General features: G+C 39.0%; 1 protein-coding gene across 1 annotated transcript; it reads left to right on the forward strand.

Moving 5' to 3' along the window:
* On the forward strand, nt 1–25,701 carry rad50 (RAD50 homolog, double strand break repair protein). Its single transcript, XM_008287972.1, has 28 exons — nt 1–56; nt 1,514–1,651; nt 1,863–1,946; nt 2,396–2,547; nt 2,664–2,849; nt 3,025–3,229; nt 3,887–4,015; nt 4,942–5,107; nt 5,372–5,430; nt 5,679–5,813; nt 6,413–6,619; nt 6,905–7,087; nt 7,364–7,521; nt 7,644–7,819; nt 8,779–9,016; nt 12,391–12,580; nt 12,901–13,027; nt 13,486–13,679; nt 13,914–14,024; nt 14,357–14,449; nt 14,675–14,788; nt 15,245–15,372; nt 15,582–15,683; nt 16,717–16,839; nt 23,173–23,258; nt 23,374–23,516; nt 23,685–23,818; nt 24,752–25,701. Exons 2-28 carry the CDS (start codon nt 1,523–1,525, stop codon nt 24,936–24,938), a joined length of 3,939 nt encoding a protein of 1,312 aa, XP_008286194.1. The 5' UTR covers nt 1–56; nt 1,514–1,522; the 3' UTR covers nt 24,939–25,701.
* Nucleotides 25,702–25,712: the final 11 nt, after the last annotated feature.

Genomic DNA, 25,712 nt, shown 5'->3' on the forward strand with positions numbered 1-25,712 from the left:
ACAGCGCGAAAACTCTAGTTTCACGTTTGAGCACCGCAAGGGATCCCCTTTCTCAGGTGAGCAGTATTTATTGCATATAGCAAACATATATATGGCACGTCTACTTGCGAAGACTGTTCTTGTGTTACTCTGCGGTGGTGCACTCTGTCGGACGATCGCTAACCGCAGCGTAGCATGTTAGCCAAACTTCGCGGTTAGCTAACCTGCTGCGATAACAGGAATGTTTAGCTTCCAGACGCACCAAACACGCAGGTCACAATACGGTTTAAATGTATTAGTTAAAAATGTAGAGGCTTCCTCTGAATCCCATGAAAAAGCTGATTGTATTACTTATCTTACAATGAAGTTTGGAAGAAAATAGAACAAATTAATAACTCCCAGTTTCATTATTAGCTTTTACAAGTGAGTGCACAAATCTCTTCCACGCCCACTTTAGGAAAATTAACTAGCTAGACGAAGAGAGTAAGCAATCTGTGTTGTGTATGTACATAGAGTGCGATGTAAATGATAGTTCAAGCTAGTTTAAGCTTAAGATTATAGATTTAAAGGCGACACACTTTTAATGCCACATAATATAGTTGGACAAGGACACTGAATATGTTTAGATCTTCTTGACAAAACTGCATCCATAAACCTCCAACCAGCATAATGTAAATTCAATGAATATTAGGGCAGAAGGATTTGGGAAAATGGTTTAAACTTTCCAGTTCAGTATTCGCCATGTAATAGATTTAAAACTTTTGTATCACCGGTAGACATCATGAACATTTTTAAACCCTTGAAATGGCAGCTTAAACTCTGGATCATGCATAATGATTAAACTTAATTGCAATCTTTGTGATTTCCTGATTGCATTATTTCAAAATGTGGTTTTGGTTTTGAATACTGATTATCATTCAGCACTAGTTTGCAGCTACACCCTACTGTTTTGGGTGATATGTAGGTGCTTGTTTGAAGAAAGTACACTGTGCAAGTTGTATACTGAAAGAATTCCACCTACAAATAGGTTTGTTCTCATAATTTTGCTACACATTGTTCGGGTCAAAAACATCAGTTGGGGTCCTCAAAACTGGCTATTCTGTGATTTTAAACACAGCAGGTCAAAACGTGTTTTGGATGACACCACATTCAAAAGTTTTGTTCACGTTTTCAGCACAGTGTTTTTTAACATGTAATTATGTATTGTTATAGCCACGTTTGCTAAAAGATTTATCAGTGCAGATCAATAGTTTTTATAAATCTGCACGGTACAAACTTAATGTTACAATAGAAACCAAATGCTACATTAAGCAGATTATCTGATGCCATCAGTTGCTATCAAATAACCTTTGTTAGTGTGACTGCAGCTAAATTTTAGGGTGACAATACTAATCAGAAGCCAGTAATCCTTGACTGTTTTGTTATATTCTTTAGTTGATGTCACAGTGAAATGAATTGGCCCAGTCTGATACATTTTGAAAGCTGTTGTTGATTTAACTTGTGTGTGTGTGTGTTGTTTTTTTTTCACTTTCAGAGAGCAAAAATGTCAAAGATAGACAAGATGAGCATCCTGGGGGTGAGGAGCTTTGGGATTGAGGATAAAGACAAACAAGTGATTTCTTTCTTCACTCCTCTGACAGTTCTGGTTGGACCTAATGGAGCAGGGAAAACGGTATGAGAACATTCAGACAAAAGCAAAGGGTAACTGTGAAGCGTGACCATGAACAAGATGGTTGACAGTATGCCTGTGAAATAAAGTGGCATTTTCATATTTTGCAAATGGTTACTGCAAAAGTTGGAGAAAATCTTTCAAAATGATAAAAGCTTTTCTCACGTATTCATTCTTGTGCAATATGGCGCTTTTTTCTTTCTCATGTTTTCAGACTATTATTGAATGCCTGAAGTATTCAACATCAGGAGAACTTCCCCCTGGATCTAAAGGAGGTGCTTTTGTTCATGATCCAAAGGTACATTTGTCTTTCTGTCATACTGAACTTGTTTTATTTGAGCTGATTGCAAATTTCATTATTTTAGGAACAGTCTGCATGACAGAGGCTGACTACAGTGATTAATGTCAGACTGATTGTGACTGATTGTGTTCGATGGATGGGAGCCAGTTTGTGAATTCATTATTTGTATGTTTGTATTGTATTTACTATTTAGTCTTTCTTACTCCATAAAAGAACAAACAAAAGTCAGAGGTACAGTGTGCACCAAAAGTCAAATTTAAATCACTTGAAATGTTGACAGTGAGAGTTCTAACCACTTTATATCTGTGCTAATAAACCTAATTGGCACAAGATCTGTGTATGTACAAAATGAAAGATAATTTGTCTGACAGGAATGTATCAAATGCAGATTGCTGATGCTTTTTATTCATATCTGTTTTTGTTAAATTGATGCTGTGCAATCGCAGGATGCCCATGAGACTGACGTGCGAGCACAGATTCGACTCTTATTCTCAGATGTCAACGGCGAGAAAGTGACCATCCAGCGCTCCATGTCTTGCACTCAGAAGGCAAAAAACTATGCCTTCAAAAGCTTAGAGCAGGTCATTACCAGAATGAAGTAAGCGACAATTTCACTTTTCTTAACTAAATTTTAAAATATACATTTTAGGGAATGTATATTAAGGTCATGTGGTTCCTTTCTTTTATATGTGACCCCTTTCGTAATTAATCCAGAGATGGTGAGAAAGTAAGCTTGTCTTCTAAATGTGGTGAGCTGGACCGGGAGATGATTTCTTCACTGGGTGTATCGAAGCCTGTGCTGAATCACGTCATCTTCTGTCACCAAGAGGAGTCTAACTGGCCACTGAGTGAGGGCAAAGCGCTCAAAGACAAGTTTGACTCCATCTTTGCTGCAACCAAGTAAATGCTTTCTTTCTTTCTTTGTCTGTTTTTTTTTTTTAGTAGCCAAAACATTCTATTACCTATCATTAATCTAAACAAACATGTTCCAAAGTAAAATTTTCAGCCTCAGTACACCATTAGGATATTGCCAATATGGGGAACCTCCACAATTATCTATTTGTCTCTCTCTTAGATATATCAAAGCTCTGGAGACGATGCGTCAGCTGCGTCTCAAACAGAGCCAGACAGTCAAAGAGTGTCAGGTGGAGCTGCGCTACCTGAAGCAGAACAAGGAGAAAGCCCAGCAGATTAGAGACACCTTGGCCACCAAGGAGGCTCAGCTGATGTCCTCAAAAGACAACATCCAGCAGATTGAGAGACAGATTGATCCACTTGAGGTAGAGTGATGCGTGTGTCTGTGTGTGTCTCCATGTATTTGTTTCTGCATTAATATACATCTGTGTTTTAAACAAAGCCAATGGACACCAGTGTTTGTGAGAGATTTTTCATATAGTTCATGTGAAATGGGATTTAGCGTCTTTTATAGCATCAGTGATAGTTTGCGCTGATTGTGGATTATTTGTCATAATCTTTTTTATCATAGTGCGATTCCACATTGTTAAGAATTTATGAAGAGCTGTTCAAGCAATGGTTTTGTTTTGTTTTGTTTTCTTAGTGGCACATGTTGAGGGATACACTGATAAATAAATGGACCACTTTTATTTTTCTAATACTTTAACTGCAAATCCATTTTGCCATATTTCTGTAGAGGAGATGGATCATTTAAACTTTAACCAGAAAAGCCAACACATTTTGCTGCTACATTTTCAAGAATACATTTACAACATAACATTGTTAATATTGAAAACAAGTGATACCAGTAGCACTGTAACTCTAAATATATTATGTTGAATTATTATTATTTTTGTCCAAACAGCTGGAATCACATGAGTAAAACTAAACATGCACTAAACCCTGAAGATTGAGCCATGTCTGAAGTATGACAGCAATCATCCTTACGTTATTATTAAACTTTCATAATGTTTTTTCGTCAGAATCGACTGATGGATATCGACACGAAACTTGGGAAAGTGATGAAGCTGGACAATGATATCAAGGCTTTAGACAGCAGGAAGAAGCAGATGGAGGAGGACAACAAGGAGCTGGAGGAAACAATGGAACAGGTAACTCAACTAAGTTAATATCATGATGAAAGCTTGAATTAATAGTGCAATCAGGAATGAGTTATTAATGATTTGAAGAAACACTGCTTCACGCTTCAAAATCACCCTAAAGTCACCCTAAACAGATACCACTGATATTGGAGGCAACACATCAACATACACGCTTGAGGAAACTCAACATGAAGCTTGATTGATAGATAGATGAGAACGTTAGAAAAGCAGAACGAGATCGACAATGAAATGCATGAACAAAGTTGATGAGATTATAAAGAGGAAAACACATCAAATCCTCTTATTTCTCTTTCTATTGGTGGGTTTGTTTAGTGAAACACCTGCTTCATGGTACTCTAGACTCTACTTTGTGTAAAATGTCATTACCCTAAATGAGAAACTAACAGAACGGCTGCAGATGGTGAATGAGATTGTTGAAATTCTGTGATGACAAGCCAGTTCATCAGTGGCTTGTATTGGTATAGATGTCTTTTATGACTGCAGGGCCTTTCAGCTTCTCTGTCTGTCAGGTGATCTGTTTCTTCCATCTGTTTGGCCTTTCTCGGCTGTTTTTCTGTGTCAGTTTGAAGAGTGTTTGATTTTGTGCGAGACTGAATCTCCCTTGGTGTATGAGTTGCTTGTTTTTGTGAGTGGCTGAGGCAAATTGTAAGTTAAAATCATGTCTGGGTTGAACATTGTCAAAATTTTGACTGCTCTCTTTCCTCATTTTGTTGAGATTGATTTAGTTTATGTCCTGTGGTTGCACTGTATCTATGCATGTATGATGTGCGTTGTATTCAGATCAATTTTAAAGATTTATTATTGCGTACACTTTTACACTAAAAGTCCTCACTGCAGTCAAACATCTTACCCTGACACTTTGCCGAGCTGTACTCATTGAGCCACTCTGAGCCAGTGAACTGTGCATGTGGCAGGTGTTCCAGGGTTCAGACGAAGAGCTACAGGAGCTTTATCAGAACCACCAGAGAACAGTGAAGGAGAAGGAGCGGCGACTGACAGACTGCCAGAAGGAGCTGGAGAGAGCAGGACGAGAGTGTCAGAGACTCAACAGAGTCAAGGCTGATCTCCTGGTAGAACAAGGTGCTCACACATGCATCAGTCTGTAGGGTAGCTAAACATCTTCCAAGACAATTTTCTTTCGAATTTTGAAAGGTCACTATGCAACCACATGTACAATAAAATATATTTTAATCTTTTTGTGTTTCAGCAGTGTTTAATAGCATAACTAACTAATTAGGACAAGATATATTCCAACTTTGGAGGCAGCCGTATTTTCTCTCATGTGGAAAAGCTATATTTTCTGATTTCAAAATTAGCTACTGAAACACCCCTGTTTTTCCCCAGGTCGTCTACAGCTGGAAGCTGACCGCCACACTGCAAACATCAAGAGCCGTGACAATGTGGTAAGAGAGGAAAACCCTTCTGTGCTCTAATAGTGTAGCACTAAATGTGCTCTTAGTTGTTTGTTTTGTAGAGGTGCACTTAGTTTTTACAGCATCCAGCCATTGTTCCAGTGGAGGCTTGAAATGAATGTAATATATTGTATTCATTTCTTTATGTACAGTAACTATACATAAGAGTAAATAGTATTCCTTATACAGATAAACAACCTTTACATATTTCTTTCACTCACATCCCCTCTGTCTCACAGGTTCGCTCTTTGTCATCCTATCTGGAGATGGAGGGTTACGACCGCATGCCCTTCTCCACTCTTCAGCTTCAGAGTTTTCATCGTCACGCCATGCAAAGGCTGGAGCAGGAAGAAGAGACAGTTCGTCAGGATATGGTAAGGAAGGCTCTGTTTGATTCTACAACACCAATCCTCAAATAATATTAATATTTAAAAAGATGGTGGAAAGATAATATATTAATAGATAATTATCTAGTTATTTTGCGTTCCTGACTAATCACGTTAAACAATTTGTTTCATAAAAATGTCTTCAAGATCCCAAGCAGACAGGTTTAAAATCAGTAATTTGTGTCCGATTACCCTTTAGCCACAAAAAATTGAGTATCCTAGAGACAAACTGTTAATATAATGTGTCTAGTTTTTATTTAAAAACCCACAACCTGTAACCTTTTTCATGCCAAAAATGTAAATGCAAGACACACGTAGTCTTCTGCTTCCCTTCTAATTCTATCCCAAGTGTATTTAAATATGTTTCTGCATCACATTTGTGTATGTTGGACTACAGCTTGCAGTAACATTTAAGATAAACACAGATAAATCTGAAAACAGAATACTATTGTTATACTATTTGAAGTTACAATAACAAAAAAAATATTTGGTGGTGGGGAACTTCAAAATCAGTCTTCTGAAAACATTAATACATGTCCTATTCATTTTCAGAATGCCTCATTATTCTTTTTGTTTCGTCCGATCAGGCGGACCTGCAGGAAAAGGAGCAGCAGAAGCAGCAGAGTATTGACGAGATGAGGGATAAGAAGACTGGCCTGGAGAGAACAATAGAGTTGAAGAAAGACCTGCAGAGAAAGAAGCAACAAGATCTGAAGAACATCAGAGCAGACCTGCAGAGGCTCAAGGGTTCTTCTGCTCGACTGCAAGAACTGGAAAATGAATTGGCTAAAGCGGTGAGAATGCACAAGTTGGCTGTGATAAGGTTTTTTTAAGTGGTGTGAATTTCAGTAAGTGATAAATGTGTATGGTCCTGTGTTAAGGATCAGCAATATGGATGTGAACATTAGTGACAACTTGTTCAGTGCATTTCTTACTGCATTTGAGACAGAGTATTTGTACGACACATGTATTTTATAGTAAACAATACTCTCACCATACACCAATCATGCATAACACAAAATTCCCTTTTATGTGTTCTATTCTCACTATTTTTTGTGTGTGTTTATTTTCTTGTTAAGGAGCGTGAGCTTCAGAGCGCAGTTCAGAGCTCCAACGTGGATGAGCTAAAGGCTGAGGTTGTGGAGCTCCAGAGAGAAAAGACTGAACTTGACCGCACACAGAGACAGCTCGATCAAGAGATGGAAATGCTCAACACGCACACAACTGCACGCACACAGATGGACATGCTGAAAAAAGACAAGGTAATGTGTAACCTCCACTTACTAAGAGAGGGCTGATGTTAAATATTCACCCTCTGTTCCTTCTCAGAATAGAGCATCCTGTCCTATGAAAATGTTACAAAAACATCAGAAACTCACACTGCTCGACTACCCTCTTTTTCCCTATTTCTTTCTTTTGCTTTCTCACTCCTAAAGTAAAACTAAGTAACCCACGGTGCTAATCTAACCTTGTTTGATCATTTTTTCTCTCTCCTTTTTTACTTCTCTTTTTCATTTTTTCCTCTTTTGTTCTTCCAGACAGAGAAAGAGGAGCAGGTACGTAAGATCAAGTCTCGTCACAGCGAAGATCTGGTGTCCCTACTGGGCCACTTTCCAAACAAGAGAGAGCTGGAGGACTGGATCTATGCCAAGTCCAAGGAAATCAACGGCACCAGGGACAGACTTGCAAAACTCAAGTGAGTAAGCACTGATGTGGTGAAAGTGAACGTTTTACAAATATATTGCTCTGTGGCATTGACCAGTGTTATTATGTGTGTTTTTTTTGTTTGTTTGTTTTTTTAAAATATATAAATCTCAGTAAGGACTTGGCATCAAGTGAGCAGAATAAAAGCCATATTGCTGCTGAGCTGCGTAAGAAGGAGCAGCAGTTAACCAGCGATGAAGAAAAGTTCTTCAATGTGTGCGGCAGTCAGGATCTGGAGCTGGACCTGGGCAAACTGCAAGAGGATCTGGAGAAGATATCTAAGCAAAGGGGTAAATGGTCTGGAATAGAAATTAGAAGGAGCTTGGTAGCACTTGACATGGTTAGTAATTGTGGTGTCAACCTCTAACTCAGGGGTCTCGAACTCCGGTCCTCGAGGGCCGCAATCCTGCAAGTTTTAGATGTTTCCTTCTTCCAACACACCTGATTCAAATGATCAGCTCATCATCAAGCTCTGCAGAAGCCTCATAACGATCCTGATCATTTGAATCAGGTGTGTTGGAAGAAGGAGACATCTAAAACTTGCAGGATTGCGGCCCTCGAGGACCAGAGTTCGAGACCCCTGCTCTAACTAGAGAGGTGAGATCACATTTGGAGTTATGCAAAACAATCAAAAAAAACCAAACAACTGAAGACTCCACCAAGTTAGGCAAAGCACCAACTAGATGACAAGACATGTCATAAACAAATACAGAATTTTCACAATGTTGCTGCCCTGATTTGATGAGGTGAGTGGGCCTCAGTTTAAACTGCCCTGCTATATCTGTGATCCTATTGTGGATAAATGTGATAATCTTTACTGTGTCACAGACTAAACGTCGCTTTGACCTAAATCCTCCAGGAAGGACTTAAGTGTGTCCTAAGTGGTACATTTATGCAACCAAATCTTAAAATGGAAAGAAAAGTGTATTATCCATATGCTTGCTATTTGTAAAATGTGTGAATTACATTTATGAACACTTGTCAGTGATGAAATAGAGATCATTTAGCATTGGTCTTTCTGCATGGAATAAAACAACCAAGGGGCTGATTACTAGATAGTGTAACCTTTCACGAGTAAAGTAGTGGCTAAAGTTATGTTGTCCTCATTTTAAAGAAATACCAAACACACTGCCAAGTTTGTTGGCTCTGTTTTTTTTCTCAGTTGTAATAATGACTGAAGTAGTGCAATCACTATCATAGTCGTATATGATTCCTTTGCATTCTCTTTTGTCCACCTGTCCTGCTACAGCTATGCTGGCTGGAGCCACGGCAGTGTACACCCAGTTCATCAGTCAGCTGACCGAGGAGAGGGAGCCCTGCTGCCCTGTGTGCCAGCGAACGTTTCCCTCCGAGTCTGACCTGCAGGAAGTTATCAGCGACATGCAGTCTAAACTACGCCTGGTGCCGGACAAATTGAAAAACACAGAGCAGGACCTGAAGAGGAAGGAGAGGAAGAGAGATGAGATGATATCTCTCAGACCTGTGAGGTATAGTGTGCCAGACTCTTGTGTCAACAGTTACTAAAAAATGAGATTCACTTTCAACTACATTGAGGCTGTAAAGAAAGATGTCATCAATGCTTCGGAGAAACTTGTAGGATCATCAAACATTTTTTAGGACTCTCCAAAACCTCAATGACAGGCTTTTGGCCTTCACTTAAGATGTGATTGTTTTGTAATAAAGATTTTATTATCAATTAATCTATTATTTTCAGGGGTTAAATTGGGCCAGGGAGGTCTGGTGTTAACTTCACTACCTCCAGCAACGTATATATTTTTACAGTTCTTAAGTCTTGATAATTCAAACAATATAAACAATAAAATATATTTACACATGCTTCATTTGTTCTAATAACAGAAGACTAATTGCAGCTACAGAGTAGATAAAATCTGAAAACTTGCACCGACTGGATATTTCACAGGGTGTTCTTTGTTACGGTCAGTGAATTTCCCAAAAATAGTCACTGAAGATGAAGCTCAACACCTTTTTCTGTCAGTCAGATAATGCAGATTGCATGGATAGACAGTGGGCAAGGGAGGGAGACAGACATGTCAGACTGAATACAGAGACTTTATTTTGTTTCATAAGTGAACTGCTCTAATATTCTGCTTAAACAACATGTTGATTGTTACTAAATGCTATTTATCGAGATGCAAGTCTGCTTGAGGTAAGCGAGCCATCTGTCACATGAGGCTAGCTTGGAAGCTCAAGTTTAAATTAAATTGTAGAGCTAGTTTGTTGGTTTGAGCACAATATCAGAGCAGCTTAAGTTGTACCACAGCTAGGTAATGCAAGCCACTCTGGTCATTGTCCAGCTCTAACATCAGTCATGTTTTAGTGTATTTTAATACTGTAGAATATATATCAAATACCATTAAGTATAATTATGAAACGCTGGTCCATCCATATTAATTCATTCATAATGATATTGTCTCCTTCTTCAGTGGTAACAGCCTGGTAATTTTAAGTTAACTGATCCATTGGTTAGTCTGTAAAATGTCAGAAAATAATAAGTTTAACAGAATTAAAAATGTCCTAGTGCTAACAAAGGTGACATCTTCAAATTTGTTTCTTTGCAAAATAATTAAAAATAAGTTTAAAATGAAGTTTTCAAAGGTACTTTCAGATGGCTTTGGAGTAATTAGTGTTTAAATATTCTCGTCTTCCTCCTTCTGTCTTTTGAAGACTACTCCGCTAGAGGGAGCCAGATTCTTACATGATCTAGAGAGTCCTCATATCTGTTCATCAGCTGGAAAGAAACCCATGGTTGTGCTGTGATCTAACAGCCACATTTTTTTCTTTTTCTTTTTCTTTTTTTTAAGACAATTTCATCTTTTTCAGCAAGTAAAATGATATGTAGAGAAACATACATTCAAAGCACAAAGTATAATTGCTAGACCTTCCATCCATCCATTATCTATACACCGCTTAATCCTCATTAGGGTCGCGGGGGGCTGGAGCCTATTCCAGCCGACTTAGGGTGAAGGCAGGGGACACCCTGGACAGGTCGCCAGTCTATCGCAGGGCTGCTAGACCTTCCTCACAATGTAATTAAGCAAATCATTGCCTTTCCCCATAAGGTTTGTACTACAATGTAATGTTTAAGAAGTAATCTTAACGATATGCGCTTACTTGATTTTTCAGCCCCATCTTGTGGGTGACATCAGTAGTTGAGAGTTTGCTTTTTTTTCTTTTTTTTCAATAGTTTTTTGTTAAATTGGCACAATTTTTAGGGTTAAAGATGAACCTTAATTTGCAGAAATCATTTCATTTATCAAATAACAAAAGGCAGCGTGGGTTCTCTCCGGGTTCTCCGGGTTCTCCAGCTTCCTCCCACAGTCCAGAAACATGTTGAGGTTTATTGGTGATTGTAAATTGTCCGTAGGTGTGAATGTGAGTGTGCTTGGTTGTCTGTCTCTATGTGTGGCCCTGTGATAGACTGGCAACTAGGGCAGGATGATATGGCCAAAAATATTTATCACGATATGAGAAAATTTGCAGTAATGATATAATTGACGCTAGACAAAATACTTGGGCTGGTGGCGGGCCACTAGTCGGGTCTCAAAATTGATATCCGGACACCACCACAACGACCTGGTCCAGCCCTACTGTGTTGGTTGATGCACTACATTCGCCCTCCTCCTCAGTTGTCGCCATGCTTCTCGCTCCATGTGCATTAGACCGGAAGAAAACAACGGCACTGTGCATGCGCCTTTCACTCAAATTTTATCACGATGTTTCAATTTCATATCATCCCCTAATATTACACCGGCATTACCGTGCACAGTGTGATATGGCCCAACCCTACTGGTGACCTGTCCAGGGTGTCCCCTGCCTTCGCCCTAAGTCAGCTGGAATAGGCCCCAGCCCCCCCACAACCCTAGTGAGGAATAAGTGGTGTATAGATAATGGATGGATAATGGAAATAGCAAAAGAACAAACAAACAAACAAACAAAATCCCTATTACCTCCCACACAGCCAGCTATTGGCATCAACGCCCTATCACACTTGAACTTGTTCTATGGCACTTAACCAGATTGTTTTCTCCTGACAAGATCCTTGCTTGTGTTGTATCCGCTCATAGATGTACGTCACTTTGGATAAAAGCGTCTGCGAAATGAAACTGTAGAATTGTAGAACAAACCAAGTTTAAGATTAAAATCTGCTAACTGGCTGTAGGAGCTTTTAAATGATAAGTGGTTACTGCTGCCACCTCCAGTGAGAGGTAAGTTGCTTGTGTCATGGTTTGCAGTGCGACCATGGCAACCACAATAGAAAAATGCCACGGAAGTTGAATTTACGGGTATTGAGTTGTCTGAGATTAGACACGTCAATGATGAGTAGTCATACTGGAGAACTGTCTTCAACTGCTATATCGAGAAAAGCATTCTATATTAATCAGGTCATATTGCTAACCGTTTCCCGTTTTAAGCTCCAACCGTCTCTACGTAGCTCTGTGATGGAAGTATCCATGGTGGATAGTAGCAGCATCTACAGGATGATGAGATCAGAGGTAGCCAGGAGCTTTTGGGCTCTGCTGCTTCTAAATAGAGAACAGCAATGTTGGCAGGGGGCAGCCATGGCATCAAGTGTCTGAAAGCACTTTGCATAGGAGGCCCTCTTAGTTTGAGTAAAGAAGTGTATTAGAACTTTTAGGGAAACAAGTTTCAAGTCTAATTTGAAAGACTGTCTGTCTTAACATGTGTATTGTCTTATTCAGAAGGTTTTTAAGAAAAGCATTCCCAGCATAACCAAGTGTTTTACAGAACACACTTTGTGGAATGTACAGTTCAAATAAATGCAGCGTGCCCTTTTACTCCCCACTCAAAGTATTGTTCTTTTCTCTGTTGTTCTTCCCAGGCACTCCATTGTACAATTTCAGGAGAAGGAGTTGCCTGAGTTGAGAAACCGTCTCCAGGCTGTGAACAGAGAAATTGAGAAGCTTAAGGGGAACGTAGAGGAGCAGGAGACTCTGCTCGGTACCCTGATGTCCGAGGAGGAAACTGCCAAGGCCTGTCTGCAGGACATATCTCTGATGGACAGATATCTGGTACTACCCTGCCGTCTGTCTCCATCTTTCTGATCACCTTTTCCCTCTAACGTGTATAGACAGTTTAATAAAGACACAGTCAGTCCCTGTATGTACTCTTCCCTTTTTCTCCAGACAAACCTTTGAGACAATTTCTTTTCTTTCCTTGCCATTTTTTTCTTTTAATATCTAATTTACAAATAACACTAGCGTCAACAAAGAATAACTGAATTTTGCATTTGCGTAATGTCACAGTGAAAGTCCTGGAAAATAATACACATTACACATACAAAGTCTTTATATATATATATATTTTTTTGTATTTATTTATTTTTTTTTAGATGGATCTTAAAGAGGTGGAAAGGAAAATATCTCAGCATTCAGCCAAACTTCAGGGAGTAGACCTGACCAGAACCATCCAGCAAGTCAGTCAGGAGAAACAAGAAACTCAGCACAAGCTCGACACAAGTAAGAAGACTTCATACAACCAATTCTTCTTTTAAATGTACTGTTATATTGTTCTTATTGTTATGCTACCATTATTATTTCAATAATCAATCATTTCAATATCAGTTAAATATTTTTAATTGTAAAATATTTACATTTAAACCATACCCATGGATGACACATGCTTAAATTTTGCCCCCCCACATAATGGTCAAAATCACATATAGGACCTGATGAAACTTTGGATTCCATGTAAATCAATAGACTGTAGTTATTCTGTTTGTGTGGTTGTCTACAAAGCAACAACTTTACCGACAGTATGAATGTCTACCTTAAGATATTGTCTGAGAATGTGCACCTATTCTGCTGTACACCAGGTTACTACTGCACAGCAGCACATTGTTGACCTCCATCAGGAGTTGCATGGAGCAGATGTAAAAGTTCATTTTTTCTGTCTTTGCCTATTTGTGTTCTTTCAGCCTCCAGCAAGATGGAGCTGAAACGTAAGCTGATCCAGGACCAGCAGGATCAGATTCAGATGCTGAAAAGTGCAGTAAATGAAACAAAAGCAGAGAAGCTTCAGCTGAGCAGTGACATGCAGAAACAGCAGCAGCTGGAGGAGCAGTGTGTCGAGTTCACCACAGAGATACAGGCCTTAACCAGAGACATTAGGGTACGTTGCACATTTTCATACGACATAACCTTTAAATACAAGCAGCATCATATTTGGTATATTGATATTGTGTATGGCTTACAATTATTAATTTTCACCTTGGTGAGCAGTTGCTTTTTTTTTAAAAGATATGTTTCATTCGTGTTATTTATTAATTTCTGTATTTCTAGGTGCATGTTAAACAATTACAACCTGTTATTTGCCTGTTTTTCCTCTCACTTTATGGTCAACCAGGAGGCAGCGGAGCAGCTGTCCCCTCTGGCTGCTGCTCTGGAGAAGCTGCAACAGGAGAAGCAAGAGTTAGTGGAGCGCAAGAGGCAGAGGCAGGAAGAAGGGCACAAGAAGGTGGGCACATTCTCGCTTTTTCGCTGTACTCCTTCTACGTACTGAAAACTTATCACAGTTCAGCATCACACTGTTCAGTCACGTGGAAAGTTGAAATGTTAGATTACCTTTCTTTGTTATCTCCCTCTGCTCTTAGCTGTTCTCTTTTAGTGTTAGGATGGACTTTCCCATTCCTTCTGGTTTCCTTTACGCATTCTCTGTTTTCTTTTGTACATGAGAGTGTGCTGTGTTGTAAGAGCATTTTTGCATTTCTGCTTGTAGTTGCTTTACAAATTACTTGTAAATAAGTACTCATCTTAATGTTGCTGCTGTTGTAACTCTGTTACTGACAGGTCCTTTCCATTCAAGAGAAAATAAAGGGGATCACCGGCTTTGACAGAGAAATCAATAAATACGTTGATGATCGAAAATCCGAATACAAAGAGGTAACAAGTTTCCCACAATCACACATGATATATCAGTTTTCGTGATTCCGCCGTGGTTCATTTTGTGATGAATTGGATGTTGAATTAATGCCATTGTGTAAAAGGCAAAACAGTTACGTGTCTTATGTTTTCATAGCTATAGCATCTTGGCTATAATCATGTTAAATTATTCTTTTATTCATGTGTTGAACTGCTGTTTTGACACTGTCTGCTGTTTTTTTGCAGCAAAAAGAGTCTGAACTTCAAGAAACCAACACTCAGCTGCATGAGGCTGAGAAGCATAAAGAAAAGATCAATAAGGAGATGGGAAGCATCCGTCAGGACATAGACACTCAAAAGGTACAAGCTCCTGTGTCATTTATTTATTTCTGTTTCTGTTTCTTTTTGAGTTAAAACTTCTTAAAGGAAGCTTTGAGTTGAAACCACCATTATAATGGTTGGTGCTAGTAAAGCCCCAGTTATTTACTGTAACAGTCAATGGTACATTTACTTGATAAAAGAGCAATAAAACACTGTGCTGTATGTGGACTGAGTTACTGGCTGGACTTTACCTAGTTTACTACCAAGTCGCATGGAAAAAGGAATTAAATATAAAAGTCTCCAGTAAAACTTTTGTTACATCGACATTTTGTGTGTTAACCCCAAACACCAGCTCAACGCCTCCACTGTCATTATTATTCATATGTTAGCCACAATTTTCTTAAATTCCCCTAACTGTCAAAACCTACATGGGTGGAGCTGCAAATTACTTTTGATAACAGTTAAATTCTTATAAACTTTTTTATGAATTCTCAGGTCCAGGAGCGCTGGTTACAGGACAACCTCACCTTGAGGAAGCGTGTGGAGGAGTTGAAGGATGTTGTGGCAAAACGTGAGGCTCTTATGAAAGACATGGGCAACATGCAGGTCTTGCAGCTACGCCAGTAAGAGCACTGCCCTTATCTCTATCATCAATAAGCTCATTGCATGTGATTGTGGCACCAAGCTGCACAGTAGCAAACAACCCCAGTTTCTCTTAGCCTGAACAGTGTCACACCTAAATGTGTGAAAGTTATTCATGGCCAAGCTGTTAGTTATAACAAAAGTTAGACACAATGGTTTCACTTTGCGTTTTCTTTCTGTGGTTGTCCAGAGAACGTCGTGAAGCAGAACGCAAGCTGGAAGATTTGAAAAAGAATCGCAGCATTGCACTGGGACGTCAGAAGGGCTTTGAGGAGCAGATAATGGAACACAGGTGATAAAGGCAGATATGTTTACACAAAACACAGCCAAACAAATTTCACCAAGATGTTCATTATCACAGCAGTCTAGAATCTGAGGCTGACATAACTTATTGCGCCTTTCCGTGGGTTTTTATGGTCGTGAAAACATCATAGAATTTAGAAATTCCAAGAGACTGAGAAAAGCCATGAAAAAAATAAATCAGAAATATGTGTATGTGATTTAATAAATCTCAGTTTTGAACATGATCAATACATTTTCAAATCACTTTACATTAGAGCAGGCAGACAGTGTTTGTCCTACACTCACAAAACACTACGATGTGTTGCCTGGAGAGACATGCATTCTAGGTAAGGGGCCAGTTATAGACATTATATTGTATTTTTCAAGATTTACTCCAAGACTCAGATGTAAACAGAAGGAGTTAAAGAAGCAGAGTCTTGAATTAATCTGTGCTTTAGCAGACAGTTATGGCATATTTTAATATGTATAGAATGATAATTAGTCCATAATTATCACACTAAATATAATGAACTGTTAATACTAGAGGCCTTATGGAAGCTCTAGCAGCCACAACACTGCTGCTGCACCCATTCATCTGTATGAGTACTTGTTAATTCATCAAACTGCTGCTGCTTGCAAAACAGTTACTCCTTCTCACAGTGAGGAGAAACACTACAGTCTGTCACCACACAAACTTCAGTTTAAAATACTATAATCTTACTACATTATGAATATAGGAATGAATAATGAATATTACTACAGTCATTTGCATGATATAAGGTACACTGTATACTTGGGATCGGTCATTTTTGTCAAAAGTTACACAAATGCATGTTAGATGTGTGCAAGTTCCTGTAAAATTATTATAATTGGTCACAGACAATCTTTCACATCCTCTCACCAAAATATGTATGAACCCTTTATAGTGCTGAGAAAATAAGATTTTTTTCCTGTACATTAACAGAAACAAAGGTCATTATTTCATTTTTATTCATATTGTTTTCTTAAAATTGAATTTTTCTCTTTGAATTGATTGCTTGCAGAAAAGAGCTGCGAGAAGATCAGTATAGCAAAGCTGATGAACTCTACAAAAACAAGATGATTACAATGAGGACCACCGAGCTGGTCATCAAAGACCTGGATCTCTACTACAAGGCTCTTGATCAGTAAGTTTTGCCACTTCATGTACTGTACACACACACTTAGAGGAGGTGTTAACCACAAACTCTTTCTCAGTCTACTTTGTGTAGCGAATTAAGGATTCTGTTGGTAACTAGGGACTAATTAATCAACCGACTAATTTGTTATGTGGAGTTGTAAGACTCATTTTTTCCAGAATTGCACTTAACAGCTAGAAACTACAGTTACAACAGATTTAACCTATATGTATGTCATCTGATTGTTGAAACATTTCCCCCCACAAATATCAGATGGTGACGTTAGCAGAAACAATTGTCTAACACCTTCACTGAAACACACACTCAGTCTGGGAAAGTGTATAGTGACATAAACTGAAACTGATTGATTGATTACAGAGTGAAGCTGCAGATAAATGACAAACGCCATATATGAGCATTGGAGGTTTGCTTTGCAGAATAGGTTAATTAGAAGCGATGCAATGGTCGTAATTGGAAAAACCTTGAAGAACTTGGATAGTGACGAAGTTGGAAAGCAAAGACAGATAAAACAATGTCGAGTATTGTTTCCCTACATTTAAAAAGAGCTCTAAAATCACTTTCTACAACTGCAATGAAAACTCTACAGTAGAAAACATCACTTTTTATTGTAATAAATAAACAAGTTAGTTGTATATGTGTGTATATATGTGTGTGTGTGTACACACATCATACTGTATACCTACATTGTGGGAATCTCATTGACGAAATCAACTCTGCAGGACACCTACACTCAGTGTTTGATAAATGAATGAAGCTTCGTGTTCACATGTAGCAAGCGGCCTTGGTAAGATTTAGTTCTCACATTCATTGTCTAAACAGCTTATGTAGTGTTCTTGTAATGACACATCTGTCTACTGTCGTCCTCATTGGCCTCTTTGAAGTTCATCAGATTGACTGAAGTTTTTAGGTTGTCGTCAAGGGGAAATGATGTCAATCCTCTTGTCGTTTTCCTAGGAAGTGGCAGTGGGGGATGTAAGCAACTGCCCTTTGAGTAGTGTTATGCTGAGAAGTGTTTCTATTACTTAGCCCACTTTTATTGATATAAATGGAATTGAACAAACATCTCTGTCATCCATCAAACTTGCTGATCCCTGTGCAGTTCTGGCTTTATACCTGTTAGTGGTGAGTCTTGAGAACAATGATGCCCATACCATGATTTTTATTTATTTTTTGGACTTTGTCCTCTTGACAAGAGTCAGTGATGTTTTGTCCTGAATAGTGCATCATCCTGCATGAAAATAATTTAATTCCAGTTGGCACATTTGTTCTTTTTATAGCATGGCTGGAAATTTCAGAACTTCATATAGCTTGCAGTGGTCATGTTGACACCCTCAGAGATCTTGAAGAAAACTACCATTTTACATTGTATCCTAGATTATCACCCAGCCACTGGCAACAGACCTGTTAGAACTGGGTCACCATTTGCAAATCATCCAGAACTCCATGTAGCTCAACTATCCAGTGTCGCAAAGCATTCATCTGTGCATGTAGCACTTGCAGCCTTAGACTTTGTGTATTTCTAAGCCCACTGCAAACGTTTCTCTTTGTGAAGTCTGCAGGATCCTGCATCAAGGGAGAATTTTACTTAATAAACCTTTGTCTGACCAAAGACATCTATGCTCTGAATTACTCACAAACCTCATCGCAGTTCGGTGATCTCGCTCCAGTTTTTGCAAAATATCAGTGACTTCTGCAAGACATTGCACGAGTCAATGCATTTTATCTTCAGAAAGATCTTTCTTGCTTCTCATATAGCAAAGCGCTGTGACTTGCTTCATAGTGTGGAAGAACCTTTCATTACAATCCCCTGGCAAACTAATTAGCAACCCTGTCTGAGATTGATGCCACTAAACTGAAATCCCGTTGTTATATTCCATACGTAATAATTGGGAATACAGTATAGCTACGTGTAACTAATGAACTGGCAACTCAGTGCAGATGTTGCTACTAGATTTTCTGGCAAAAAAGTGGAGATTAAGTTCATTTGTGAAGCGTACTGCATTTGGTTGCCTACTCCAGGTTATGTGCTCCTTAGAGTCATAATCAAGTGCAAAACAGGAAACTAGGTTGTATGTAAATGATATTGGCAATGTTGAGTTTAATGCAGTGCATAGTTGTGTGCATTTGCACTCTGTACATACATCCACTGTTCAGGCCATTACAGTACAGCGTGAATACAAACTAATGTATTCAGTTTCAGTGCTCTGCATGCTTTTAGACTGTTGTAGATTCAGTTAGTTTATAAATAAGTTCAGTTACAAAAAAAACCCTCTACAGTACCATCATGTTGTCTTGAACTGAAGACCATAGGTGATTATTCTGTTTCATTTCAATTGTTACCAGGGCACTCAGTGTCCAACTTGTAGACGCCCCCTCGACCAAACCACCCATCCCCAGCATGCAAAACAATGACGAGATTTATGGCAGTGGGATCAAATGTTTTTGAGTTGCGTAGGCAGACAAAATCTAAATGAAACGTATGCAGGAAGTTTCACTTATCTTTATCATAACACTTCGACATAACACATTAGAAAGTGTTACAATGAGTCTGAAATACACTTGGATTGTCTAAACATTTTCATCATATACAAACATCTTCAAATGTTGCCACATTGATTCTACTGTCTTCTAATGCATTTTAGAGTTGATTAATTAGGAGAGCGATACATATATACATATACAGTCAGCTGTATATGTATATGTGACATATTTGACGATCACATTACATTTTACCACCAATTAATGTCGGATACCAGCCAATTGGAAAAGATTAATCACTTCACTAGCAGTGGCATCCTTTTAATGTGGCTGCAAGTTTGTATTTGCTGTGTTGTTTGTCACAATGGAAATGTGCAACTGATATGCTAAATTGAAAGTATGATGATGCGTGTCTTTAAACGCTGAGGAACTGGGTTTGAGTTCTGATTTCATTGCGACATTTTGATTGCAAATAAAGCACCAATAGAATACTATTGTACAAGGTCATGCACTAGGTTTTTGCTTTTTCAGTGGCTTTCTTTCCCCCAATTCTTACTTTCCATTTAATCTTCTTGGTGAAATTTAGAGACCTACCAAAGTCGATATACATATCCACGGTGGCCAGGCATTTGTATTGTCAGATGTATGGATAGCTCTGACGAGACAATAGGTTAGGATGAAAAACCCTGGTAAGGAAGTGTGAGGTCACGTCACAGATACTATCTGAGACAGAAAGCAAAGACATCATTTACCCATATGTGTGGGTTAGTTCAGGCATCATTGTTACCCTGCAGTGCTATCAAGATTGAAAGCGGGCAATGCGCTCAGGTCACAGTTTCTGTCTGAATATACAGAAAACGGTTCCATCATAAGATGTTTTGATTTGGGAGTGAAAAAAAAATGAAAATGAATCACTTACTTTGCAAAAACCTGTGGGTGCCAAACCTAAAGAGACAACGGTGTCAAGTACGTATAATTTCAGTTTGAATGCTGGAAAATGACTTTAGGTCAAAACTTGTGCGTGACTAAGCTCAAGCATTTAACAACTAGCTCAAGTGTAATTATTGTTGTATACTGTTAATTATTGTTGTGACTTCCCAGAAAGACTGATTAAAAAAAAAAAATGCTTTCGTAACTCACAAAAAGCAACAACAACAAGCCTCTGGGATTCCATTCTTTCCATTTTAAAACTGAAAGAAATATTTTAGTGGAAGATGGGGCTTTCAGTGTATTCTATGTGAAAATGAAGAACATTTGGGATAATTCAAGTATCTTTAAACATGCTTTTTGCGAGACTTATGGTCAGAGGCATTGCGGTTTTCGGTTTTCTGTCCATCTGTACAGATGTCCGATAGCTATATCACCTAAACTTGGAGTCACTGATGAACTGATTAGATTTTGGTGCTCAAAGGTCACTGTGGTCTCACAAAACATGTTTTTTTGTGACCATAACACAACAAATAATTCTCTGATTATTACTAAATAGCACATGAATATCTAATTGGATAAATTGATAAAATTATGACATTTTATATCAAACCATTTAAAGGCCAGCTGTACTGTGACATCATAACATTTTGCAGAATACTTTCCTGGCCGTTAATAATAATAATAATAATAATAATAATAATAATAATAACACATTTTATTTAGATGCGCCTTTCTTGGCACTCAAGGACACTGTGCATACATTAGACAAATCGATTAAAAGAAACAACATTAAAATAAGTCACTAAATTAAACAGACAGAACAATAGGCTTCAGGTGGAGTAGGCAGTCCTAAGCAGATGAGTTTTGAGTTGTGATTTGAATTGGGGGAGTGAATCGATATTTCTGAATTGGGATGGTAGTGAATTCCAGAGACGGGGAGCAGAGCGGCTGTATGCTCTGCTCCCCATGGTAGTGAGACGGACGGAGGGGACCGACAGGTGTATGGAGGAGGAGGATCTGAGGGAGCGGGAGGGAGTGTGAACATGGAGGAGGTCAAAGAGGTATTGGGAGACGAGGCTGTGAATGGCCTTAAATGTTAACAGGAGGATTTTGAATTGGATGCAGAACTGAACCAGAAGCCAGTGGAGCTGTGGGAGGACAGGAGTGATGTGGTGGATCGAGGGGCTCTGGTTATGTTCCGTTATTCAACTCTCTGGAGCAGAAGGGGGAGATTCACATTTCACATTTGACACTAATTTTGGGTGCCGATGTATTACATTCCTTCAATGTCTTGTTACGAAGTCGTCACTATGTCTGTAATTGTGTAGCAACTGAATATGAGCCATCTCTTGAACAATGCAATGCAATTTCCTTTAGGTATCAGTGAGATGTGCACTTAAATCCAGGAAGTCCAGTAGGACTCATGGCTCCACAAATTAGAAGAAATTACAGCGCAATCTATTTTTTTAATGGCATGATATACAATAGAAATACAGCATTCACATGACAGTAATCTGCCAGGACTATGAACTTGCTTGTACTGTATTTGGTTGGCAGCACCTTGCTAGAAGATATAAATGTTTATGGCTTGTCTTTTTAGTATCCCTCCACCTTTTTAATATCCTTTCACCACAAATCACCAAATAGACACTGAACGAATTAAATACTCCATCAACCTATTCTTCTGATCATCAAGTCATGAATGCGGCCATTAGACGTGCATTCCCTCTGTTGAATAGGCAGTTATGTTAATTTCAGTAGGTCAGATGAATGATAACTGTTGCTCTACTTCCTCTGCCTTTTTTTTTGTTTTTTTTTCTCTTTTCATCACGGCTTCGCATTAACTAAATATGGGCTTTAGAAACAGCGCTGTTGGTTATACTGTTATCACTCTGGTGTTTTCAAACCACATTAGAGTTTCTCATCAGTTTCTAGATTATAGACCGAATGCTTCTTGGTATGCAGGAAAACAACATCCCATTGACCTCATATTTTACATATCAAGTTGTATCATAAACATGTTGAGGTTAATTGGTGATTCTAAATTGTCCGTAGGTGTGAATGAGAGTGTGCTTGGTTGTCTGTTTCTAAGTGTAGCCCTGCCATAGACCGGCGACCTGTCCAGGGTGTCCCCTGCCTTCACCCTAAGCCAGCTGGGATAGACTCCAGCCCCCCGCGACCCTAGTGAGGATTAAGCGGTGTATAGATAATGGATGGATGGAAGTTGTATCTTAACATGTTTCAATATTAAATGGATTTGGTGGGGGAGAAAAAAAAAGTTGCTGTTATCATTTTGTAACCAAGCGATCAGAAAGTAGCTTCTGGTTAGAACCAGTCAGGCCACACATGCAGCAGTACAGCGTTAATCTACATATGTGATGACTATCTACTAGTGTCAGTTTGAGATGAATTACCTGCGCTTTTTGCATGCACGCTTGAGTGTGATCTTCACTTTTGAACCAGCAGTTTAATGTACCATAATGTGTAACATAGCCTGTTGTTTTGGTGCACATTCATGCTGTTGCAGCAGCACCTCATTTGAGCAGCTGTCCTTACTGCAGATTGTAGAAAATTAATTGTAGATATATTATATTAATGCAAATACAGGCATTGGAACAGATGAATTACTTAAGATTTTTTTTTTTTTTTTTTTTTAATACCCAGTTTATTTTGAACACAATTTGACATTTAGAAATCACAGTCACACTTCTGTCTTCAGCTTATCACTTGATTGTCACAGATGGAAATGATGCTTGGGTAAAGTGAGATGTCTAGCAAAACAATGTAACAGTGGCTTATGAGAAGGTAATCAGAATCAGAACGGTTACAAACATACAAGGAATTCGACTTGGTGTTTCAGTGGAGTAAATAAAGTATCTTGTCCTCTACCTTTTCTCTTTTTGTTTTCAACAGAACCATCATGAAATTCCACAGCATGAAGATGGATGAGATCAATAAGATCATCAGAGATCTGTGGCGCAGCACCTACAGGGGTCAAGGTGCATCTCACTTAAAAAAAAAATAAAATCTTTTGCAGTACTTATATGTACACAGTTTTTCACCCACATCCCTCCCTTGCTCACCGTTGTGTCTTCACCGCTTGCTCCCTTCCAGATATCGAGTACGTGGAGATCAGGTCCGATGTGGACGAGAATGCTTCTGCTGGAGTGAGGCGGAGGGTTTACAACTACAGAGTAGTCATGGTGAAAGGAGACACAGCTTTGGATATGAGAGGACGCTGCAGCGCTGGTCAGAAGGTGCCAGAAAAGTATTTTCTGTATTAGCACCTACATCGCATAAAAGGACGTGTACAACTAATGCAATGTTTGATTACAAAACCTCAGCAACAGGGGTAGATATCCAAAGTTCATGTGGCTGTTTTATTGATCAACTCATTCTTTTTTTTTTTGGAACTTTGTGTCTAGGTGTTGGCGTCCCTCATCATCCGTCTGGCTCTGGCAGAAACATTCTGTCTGAACTGTGGGATCCTGGCTCTGGATGAGCCCACTACCAACCTGGACCGAGAGAACATCGAGTCACTGGCACACGCCCTCGTAGAGTCAGTATACACCCATATTTACAGTTATACTCATGACGAACACCGTTAACCGACCATTGGTTCATACCTCCAAATCTTACCAAACTAATTGTAGCCCAAACTAAGTATTAACCTTCACAGAGAGACAATTGAAGAAACAAGGGTTGACAGAAATGTTCCTTAAGGTATCACAAACTCACTGAGGTCCGCACACAGTTAGAAATACAAAAATGCACACGTAGTGACTGTGCAACATGCTAGGTCTAATTTCTGAGCCTCCTCATCTATTCCTCCAGCCACACTTTGGCTTCATGGCCGTTATTGAACTGATATTATCTATGCAACACCAAAAGGCTGCTTTGATGTGGACGTGTTGCTATAGATACTGGTGAGAAGAGAGGATACAGAACAGACAGTAAAAAGGCAGTGGCAGTATAAACTTGCCACATCCTCATAAAGCCTGAGTGGCACTCATGCCGGAAGCCAGTGGCCGGTGCATTATTGCAGGTTGGCATTTAATCATGTTGCTCTAAAAGCTGAAGTAGGTGCTTTTCTTGTTGCAGCAGCCGCTGCTGTCGCTGAAAAACGGACAAACCTGATGTTTTTAACAGAATGCTGTGATTAGTCTCGGCCCACCCTTGTTACTTTATGGCTTTTACTACAACAGCCAATGTTATGCAGCACTAACTAACAGAAAGCACATCGGTACAATTTTACTATGTGTAGCATGCTGGTACAAAGTACACATTTATATTACCAATAATATTACGCACAACTTCGATATCCTGACATGGCAGGCAATAAAAACATACATTCTATGTTCTCAGAATTGATAGAGTTGGAATTTGTGTGTTAACGAGTTTTATTACTCGGCTCATACCGTCTACTTTAACTTATTACAGTCTGAGTGTATGAATTTAATGCACTAACTGATCTCCTCGCTCTCCTCTCCAGAATCATTAAGAGTCGCTCCCGCCAGCGTAACTTCCAGCTGCTGGTCATCACCCACGACGAGGACTTTGTGGAGCTGCTGGGGCGCTCAAGCTACATCCAGCACTTCTACCGTATCCGTAAGAACCAGGACCAGAACTCTGAAATCACAAAGTGCAGCATCAGCTCGCTCTCATCCTATCTCCACTGAGCCGACAAGTGACTCTTATGAACTCCGTTGGAGAAGCACAGTAATGCGTGACCTTGTTGCATTCGTGTTCAGTTTAGTTTTCAGACATCATCCACTTTGATATCACTCTGTTAACTGACAAAAGTGACTGACAAAGTTAACTGATATGACCAGTCCCAACCAAAGAGAGGGGTTGCTATGTATCTGCAACACAGCTATATTTTTAGTCAGAGCTTAACACAAAAAGTACGTTCTGTTGTGTCATTTTTCTGTATCTACCTAGAAAGAAATTCCAAGAATCTCTTCGTAAGCATGCCTTGTTGATAGGGGTCCTTTTCCTTAATAACTTAATCACCACATCCTCCTTTCCACTAAGAAACAAGTAGATGAAGTGCCTGGCAAAAACAGGCTTCTGTTTAAAGGTTCTTCTGATCAATAACATCACAAATATACAATTAAAGACAAACTGACACTAAGTAATGAATCAAATCCTGTGCGTTTGGTAAGGCACTGGAATTTCAGCTGTAGGCAAACAGGTGTGATTGTGTTTATAGAGGTGAAACTAAAAGCATTTTCCTGATTGTTTATTGAATTTTTTAAGGAAACTTCATCTCTGGCATCTTCTGCATTGTCATTTTTACGATGGTATTGGTGTTTGTAGTCTTTACAAAGTGACCATCAGGTGGTCAGCAACAGGGGAACACCTTGTGGACAATAAAAAAATTGGGGCAACATTGCAGTTTACAGCAAAAGTTCTGTTATTAAAGTTCTTGTGAAACACTGAGGCTTTTGTTT

The sequence above is a fragment of the Stegastes partitus genome, unplaced genomic scaffold, assembly GCF_000690725.1.
Source record: "Stegastes partitus isolate 25-593 unplaced genomic scaffold, Stegastes_partitus-1.0.2 Scaffold532, whole genome shotgun sequence".
Taxonomy (NCBI): domain Eukaryota; kingdom Metazoa; phylum Chordata; class Actinopteri; family Pomacentridae; genus Stegastes; species Stegastes partitus.